The 8,274-nt window shown below is 33.9% G+C and overlaps 1 protein-coding gene across 2 annotated transcripts; it reads right to left on the reverse strand.

The window, feature by feature from the left end:
* Positions 1-1,955: 1,955 nt before the first annotated feature.
* LOC106418325 (subtilisin-like protease SBT5.6) lies at positions 1,956-7,865 on the reverse strand. 2 transcript variants are annotated; one of them, XM_013859007.3, is made up of 9 exons: positions 7,668-7,865; positions 7,289-7,481; positions 6,977-7,195; positions 6,112-6,223; positions 3,767-4,334; positions 3,590-3,684; positions 3,145-3,502; positions 2,847-3,060; positions 1,956-2,736 (listed from the first exon to the last, which is right to left on the reverse strand). In XM_013859007.3, exons 1-9 carry the CDS (start codon positions 7,737-7,739, stop codon positions 2,195-2,197), a joined length of 2,373 nt encoding a protein of 790 aa, XP_013714461.2. In that variant the 5' UTR covers positions 7,740-7,865; the 3' UTR covers positions 1,956-2,194. The 2 variants fall into 2 exon arrangements, with proteins under 2 accessions (XP_013714461.2, XP_048623046.1); XM_048767089.1 differs by having other exon boundaries at positions 7,552-7,752.
* Positions 7,866-8,274: the final 409 nt, after the last annotated feature.

The following is an 8,274-nucleotide window of genomic DNA, read 5'->3' on the forward strand; positions in this document are numbered from 1 at the left end:
CTTGTAAATAAAAGTTATTAAATAATATATATAAGTTAAATTTGTATTTATTTTACCTTTATCAACTCTATTAAAATAAGAGTACAAAATTAGATTACCTTTAATTTTCCAATATATTTACACTTTGGTGCCATTGATGTATTAACCAAAGCTATATTTATGGATCATTTGCAATTCCTTAGTTGTATCAGCTGATCCAGTTCACTACGAAGAACTTGATTAAACTGAAATCCACTCACACCATCCTATTATTATTGTACTTGATTTAACAAAACTGTATTAAATTACTTTTAGAAAATCTCTATATTATATATATGCTGCCTTTACATGGCAATGTGATGGGGTTTCACTGCAGAACTTGACAGACTGAAAGCCAGGCAAGAGCTCCCTCAGAAACAGCATTTGAGTCTTGTAATCAAACTTTGTTTTCACAGTTTTATCATACAGACAAAGTTTTGCCAATCGTCTTGAAATATTTACTATACCCCATATATTCATCATCTTTATCCAAGACACACAGTTAAAGAGATTATCAATAATTTCAAATCTATGTGATTGTGTACGCACATAGATTGTGAGCGGCAATCCTCTCAAGCTCACAACCTATGTGTTAGCCACATAAATTTCAAAAGAGAACCAAATTTCCCAAGAAGCGTACATGAAGCTACAACACAAGTAAGAAATTTTAAGAAAAGGTTACTTCGGCAATCGATGAGACATCAGACTGTCCAGAAGTACCATTAGACATATTCATCCCAATTACCGAAGGGATTCCTCATCGCCACTTAATAGCTAGCACTGAATTCAATACACCAAGCTATACAGAAAATGTTTGAAACTTAAGAAAGTTATATCATAAATGACAAAAGTAAAAGTTGTAACTGATACTACTGAGTCAAGAGATCATCATCACCTTGGCATTTATCTTGAGGAGAACATTAGTGAGATAGATACTCATCATTTAATTTTACATACTTGGGAGGAGCAATGCACTGATTCACAGTTCCTTCATATCCAAAAGAGTTTATTTTCCAAAGACCTAAATCATTGAAAGATGTTAGTCATATCGTATGAGAAGAGGAAAAAAATATGTAATATATGTTTCAAGTGCTTAGTGTTACCATAAACATCAGAGTTTTCCCTATCTGAGAGTATACAAATAAGGAAAAAATTGAGGCACTCGGGTTTTTTTTATTCCATATCATTTTTCCAAAAAGGGTATGAATTGGAGGTTCTTTTTTCACGATAAAATGTTGTTTCATAACTATATATAATATATATAAGATAGTGATTTGATGTTGAAGTTCCTTCTGGGACCAATTATAGAAAGAAAATTACTTTATTATTAAAGTTCCAACGCCCATTTTCAAGGAAAAGGTCCTCTCATTGCCTGCTTTCAGATGTTTTAAAAATATAAAGATCATCTGAGACAATAACATTAATGACATCAAATGTTCCGTAATCAAAATGAAAATGACTATGGGAGAATCAAACCGGATCAGAAACGGCAGTCTCGTGCTAAGTATTCTGGTGTGCCTCCATGGATTGCCCACTTGGATTCGTAAATACCATGACTGGGATGAAGGGGAAGCAAGTTGAGATAGGGTTCAACATCGGAAGATCAGATTGTGGATTAGAAAAAATACAGAAAAATTTGCAGTAGAAAAAATTGAGATTGTGATGGGATACGATGAGTTTTTGGTTAGAGCGCAGCGTCTTTAGGATTAATATGAAAACAAACTAATATAAAGTGATGGAAACTCAAAAGATACTTATAATTATCGATTTAGGTTTTATTTTCATATTTTTTTTTATTTTTTTTTCATATTTTGTTTTAAATGACATGGTTCTAGAACAAATTGTGATTGACTGATTTTTTATGCCTATGTGGAGATCCTATATGTTATATATGTTGAGTATATTTGGCTTTTAGCATTGTAAGATGCTTCTTGGTCAACTAAAATGCGGCCCTTAATCATATTCGTAGGCCAATCCAAGTAATTCAAAGTAATTATAATGTTGTTTCTTACACCCACCTTCACAAAGCATAAGTAAACAAGTAAGCTATTAGAACACTTCTTTAATTTGAACACATGAATAAGTCCGTAGAGTAATTAGAAAAAGGTCCCCCATTTCTTTCACTTTGACCCCTCTAAAACCCATACAATACACAACCCCAATAGGCAAACGACAATCAAGCTAAGGAAATGGCAATCGGACTCCTCACAACATGGTACTTATCTGTCCAACTAAACCATCCGAACTGGTACTGACCCTTTTCAGTCACATTCATCTTGTCCATCCGTACCGTGACCATGATTTTAAACCGCTTCTTTTGACCAATCCGGTTGAATGACAACACACTCGGTTTAGCCTTAACAGAGACTCCCAATGGCGATCTAGCACTGAATATATATGTGCTTGTTGAGTTACCATTCCCAACATTTGTAACCGTTCTTTTAACAGTCACCGTCCTATTGAGATTTGGGATCGAAATTGATGGATAATTAAGGTTATAACCAGGGGGGATTTTACTTGGACATTTGAATGTCGGGTCAATATTGGTAAAACCAACTGAGCAACCGTAGAGAAGATAAGCTCGGTATGATGCATCATAGACTAAACCGGGATCAGCAGCTTTGGTAGGTCTGAAATGTCCTGACCCGAGTGCAAATGGATTTGCAGGTAAACCACTAATATCTTGGATCGGTTTCTTCTCATCATTGGTCATCCAAGCTATAACAGTTACAAGAAACACATTAAGTACATCTTAAAGACTATTGAATAAGATTTGGGTTAGGTAAACCAAACCAGCCAAATAACCAAGTTTTTTTTTTTCTGTTTACCAGTGGTCATAAGAGCAGATCTTATAGCAGCACTACTCCACTTAGGATGAATAGCTTTGAGAAGAGCAATTGCACCAGAAACATGAGGACAAGACATGGAAGTTCCTGTGTAGATATTATAATCAGCAACTCTTTGATCTACCCAAAGTTTGCTCGGTGAATCAGCTCCGCTCCACGCAGCTAGTATATTCAGTCCTGGTGCAGTAATATCCGGCTGTAAAAATAGTAAAATATATTAAACCGGTTTATTCGTTGTAGTTTTTTGTTTGCTCAAGTTAAAAAGAACTTATAAAGTTACCTTTAGAATATTAGGATCTACCACATTCGGACCACGACTAGAAAACCCGGTCATTAAAGGAGCTGGCTGGTTTTTGTAAACAGTGGTCCCTGGTTTGATGAAAGCTATCGGGTTTTTATCGATTTTGATATAGTCGAGAATTTTTTCGACCACGGTGGGGGTAACGGCAGCTGTGGCAACAAAGTGAGAGTCTGAAGGAATTTCATTGCCGTTAGCTAGAGAATTCCCCAGAATCATACCAACTCCTCCGGCTCGTTTTACTTCCATACCTTTACCAATTCTTGAACCTGCTCCTCTTAAACATAAAACCACTTTACCATTCACAAGCTCCGGTTTAAGTGAATTCGGTAAGCATTGCCTTCACCAAAGAAACAAAACCCAGCAAATTAAAATAGAAAAACCAAATAAGATTAACTATCAAACTTAATAAGAGAGCAAGTCTTACGATGTATTATTCAATGCAATACCGGGAACAGCCACATTAGCAGCATACACCAGAGGCGCAAATTTATCCATTTTAAATGCTGTTATCGACTCCGTCTAAATAACACAAAAGAAAACTATATGTTATACAAAAGAATACCATGCATATAAATGACTTTTTTAATTGTGGGGTAATTACCTTGACTGTATATCCATTACCAAGTACAAGACCGCCTACGAAAGCCCGATCAAGAGTACTAGCTCCGACGGTAATAATCCATGGCGCTGGATTCGACAAAGTCCCCGGTTTCGGCCCTGAGTTCCCCGCGCTAGCTGCAACCACTATATTTCTTTTAACCGCATGCAACGCTCCTATCGCGATTCCATCTTGGGAATACGGCAAAGGGTCCGTAGTCCCGATGGAAACGCTGATCACGTGAACCCCATCACCGATCGCATCATCAATCGCGGCAAGCATGTCTTCTTGTAGACATACGTTTCCGTCAACTTTTTCTTGGTTGGGCTTGGCCCAACAGGCTTTGTAGACGGCTAGACGAGCTAACGGTGCACCTCCGGAAGCCGAGCCCATGGCAAAACCGCCAAGTGCGGATGCACCTTTGACTCTGCGGCCAACCGCGGTAGAGGCTGTGTGGGATCCATGTCCGTCGGGGTCTCGTGGAGACAAGAAGTCTCTGTTTGCTGTAACGTTGAACGCTCCGTAATATTTTTCGTACCCTTTCACGTAATACCTTGCTCCAATAATTTTCCTGTAATTAGTGAAAACGAAAACATGCAAAGTTGCAATTGTTAATTCTTTTGTGTGAAATCCAAATCACTGTATAATTAAAATATTTAAAAACAAAATATTAAAAATTAACACTAGACAAGGACGACTTGATAGACATACAACTACAACCAAACCGGCATATATATAAAAAAGTAGTAGATAAATAAATGTTTTTATAAGTAGTATTTACCATGCACAAGCACACAAATAGTGAATCCTTGAACAAGTAATATATGAATGATATGTTAAAAATATAGACATGTAAACCCGGGCACACATTGATATTGTAAACATTAGATTTGATTATAAAGCAAACAAGGGAGAAGTCACGGGTGTCCAATATTATCTAGAAAGAATCAAATAAGTTTTTGTCCCGTACATATATTACTAAAGCTTGTTATAAAAGAACCAGAGCTTATCTAGATACCAAAGTTTCAATTTCAAGTATCAAAACAGCCAATATATATGTCTTTTTATTTGTACGATTTTATGGCAGTCTTACATAAGTGAACAGTAAGACTCTGCAGAGTAAATATTTCTAATAATTTATTTTATAATATATACATATATTTATGTTACATATTAATTAAGATAATAAAGTAAGAATGGAGACTCGTGAACGATGTCGCAGAAGCTTAAAAGTTGGGATCAATTATAGCAACCAAACAAAACACTGAGACTGCGACCTAATGTTTTGGACAGTGCAAGTCACAAAACTATACCTTCTATGGGAAATGTTGCTATATCTTGAAAAAAGGAAAAATGCATGTTATAATAAAATGGAATCCTAAACCCTTTATCAAAAAAAAAAAAATGGAATCCTTACATTTACCTTAATTGTAAGATATTTAAATAATTCATTTTAAACAATTTATTTGGTGATTAGATTTGCAGTATTGCAGAATGATTTGTATAATTAAAACAATAAATTATGTTGAATGATGTATTGTTCTTAATGTCTCTTAGATTTCACCATTTTTTATTGATGATTCTCTTAAGAATATATCAACCTGACTAATTTAAGAAAATATTCGTCTACTTTATTGCATGGGTGGAACGACGATGCTATTATGCCAATTATACGTACTGTTTTTATAATTATATATAACTGAAAAATCATGAAATAGTTTCAGGATTCTACATTTCAAAGCTCACCAGTCGTCACAACTAACATCATTATTCACAAACATACATGATTTTCATATGCAAAGGACCTTGATGATCAATACGGAACAATATATCACATCATATATAGAAAGAAGTTTCTCGCACTGAGCATATGGTTCATTGGATCTTTGCTAAAGAACCAAAGATGATATGGACGTGTAATATTTTATTAATACATTTCTAATTCTTGCCAAAAAAATTTGCCTTTTTTTTTGTTTTTACATATTTGGATTTTTGGGGTTTTAATATTTGACTAATTCAAGTCATAGAACTAGATATAAATTGCCACGTATGTGTATCTATACTCTACACAGTCTGTATAATAGATATACAGATGCCAACATCCTTTGTATCTCAAAAGAACCTTTTTTTTTTGTCAACGTATCTCAAAAGAACCTACATCTATTTGTTTGACAGTCAAAATAAAGAAACTATAGATATGTAGCTAAAGTAAAATTGAGTGAATATTTAAAACGATCAATAATTTAGTTAATATATTTTTTCTAATTTTGTCACGAAATAATATATTTACTTATAAACAAAGTGAAGATATTTATATTTGCTTAGAGAAATTGGAGAAATTATCTTACCGGTTGCAGTGAGAAGAGTTAAAGGCAATTCCGGTTTGGCAGATTCCTTTCCATGATTCTGGAACGGGTCCCATTCCTTTGTCACTGAAACTCTTTGATTCTGGCCACACCCCTTTTATTTTTCCAAAATAAATATGAGAAAAGAAAAACACATTATTCTCCCAATTATGTTTCAACAAGTTGGCAATGATGGATTAATAATATGGTTTAAATATTACTATAATGATATGAAACCAAAAGATGTAAGAAAATAAATTAGAATTTTCCTTGAATCTTGAATTTCTTGATCATAACGCAACTCTTTATGTTCTAGTCACGTAAAGATTCAAATATCAACGTCGGAGTTAGGTCCAGTTAAGTTTGGTATACGTTTTCTATCAAAATGAAAACAGTGATTATTCTCATAATTCAATAAATATATTAATCTAAATATCGAAAACCCATCTTATGGCTGTTATCTCGGCGCCTACATCAGTATGTGCGTGCGTGAAGAAACAGGAGACAAAAGCAAAAATACAAAGCAAGGATATAACACAAACAAAGGTTCACATGAATTTTAAGATTGATTCTTTACCATTCATTTTATCCTAAAATCGTTAACGGGAAAACTGAAAATATCTATAAACCATAACGTGTTAATTTAATTAGGTCAATAATTATGCTTTTTAGTTTGTTTTGCAAATGACAATTGATTATGATACTATCTTATCAGAAATAACAAGTAAAGAATATATTAACGGAAATGGTCTCGCTTTTCTTTGCTAAAATAAAATACTGACAGCTTAAAAAGAAACCTATTTTCATATTTTGTAACTAACAGAAAACAATAATATTCTAAATATTCAGTAGAGACAGCTTAACTTACCACTGTCGAGGACACCGACGATGATTCCATTTCCATGTTTTGCCTGCTTCAAGAACTTTCTTCCAACGCGAAACCGATCGTCCACATCGTTTTTGGGGCGTTGAACCTCATCTCCATCGGTTTCCTCCTCCTTCAGTCCTACAAACTCCCATGACCGTGTAGTATGCGTTTCATATTTTCTTGGGTGGCTCTCGATTACGGAAATAACCTCTTCCATTTCTGATATAAAAAAATACATAAAAGTCAACAAATTTGAGTTTGAATGAATACCATTTTCCAATCATAGCAAAATAGTATTTGTTTTCTTCTTACTTTCTAGTTTAGAGGCTTCATCAGGAGTTAGCTCAGCTGCAAAGCCATTGATGCTATGTTTGTAGCTATACAATAGCGATGATTTGGCTTCTTCTTCGGATTCTTTAACCGATTGAAGATAAGAATGATGGTGTTCTTCAATTTCGTGTAAAGCTTTATCACCTTTATGTTCTCCAAAATAGACAATATACACCTACAAGTAAACCCCAAAAACTATCAAAATATTTAATAGAAATGTGAGAGGAATTGATCAAGAAAAATACTTGAAATTTGAACCCAATATGTTAGCATGGATATTTGGAATCCAGAATCACTGCAAATTAAAGTTTGGATTGTAGAATGATTAATTTAACGTTTATAATAGAAAATTAATAAGAACCTGTTTTTGTTCAGAGCAAGAAGTTAAGAGGGGGACAAGAAAAAGGAGAGGGACGAGAGAAGTTAGCTTCATGGCCTTGAGCTTTTTTTTGGTGGAATGTTGTAGACCTAATGGTTTATAGGGGGTTGATAGCCTATTTATACAAGACAAAGAGCAGCAAGTTTCAAAACTCTAAGAAAATCATGTAAAGAAAAAGTTAGAAGATAACAATTTTAACTAACCGTGGTAATCTAATGGTTGAAAATTCACCATATCTGTCGAAGTCAAGGATAAGTCTTACTCATTGAAACTCCATGTTGGGCCTGTTGGCCACTAAAAATGTTTCAAATGGTTAGGAAACTCGCTTTTTTACTTGTTAGAATTAGTTGGTTCTAATATAGTAATCAAAATAATTAATGGATTTGAAAATTTTGTTCATCACATATCTTAAATGAAAATAAGATCAAAAACTTTTCTTAAAACATAACAATGTGAATTTAACTACGTTAATGTAAAACTACATCTATTTATATATATAAAATTAGTTTTTTTCTTTTCTTACGACAAGTGGCAGAGAGTTTGATGATCCGTGTTCTCCATGTATTTTTTTCTTTTACATTTTAGGTGC

This window comes from Brassica napus, chromosome C9 (assembly GCF_020379485.1).
Source record: "Brassica napus cultivar Da-Ae chromosome C9, Da-Ae, whole genome shotgun sequence".
Classification (NCBI taxonomy): domain Eukaryota; kingdom Viridiplantae; phylum Streptophyta; class Magnoliopsida; order Brassicales; family Brassicaceae; genus Brassica; species Brassica napus.

What these genes read in the sequence shown, in the direction of transcription:
- LOC106418325 (XM_013859007.3), bottom strand. Translation starts at nt 7,739, where the DNA reads ATGAAGCTAACTTCTCTCGTCCCTCTCCTTTTTCTTGTCCCCCTCTTA. An exon ending in CTTGCTCTGAACAAAAACAG is followed by an intron (nt 7,482 to 7,667) that starts GTTCTTATTAAT and finishes GTTTACTTGTAG; the next exon opens with GTGTATATTGTCTATTTTGG. An exon ending in CGTCGGTGTCCTCGACAGTG is followed by an intron (nt 6,224 to 6,976) that starts GTAAGTTAAGCT and finishes GAAAAATAAAAG; the next exon opens with GGGTGTGGCCAGAATCAAAG.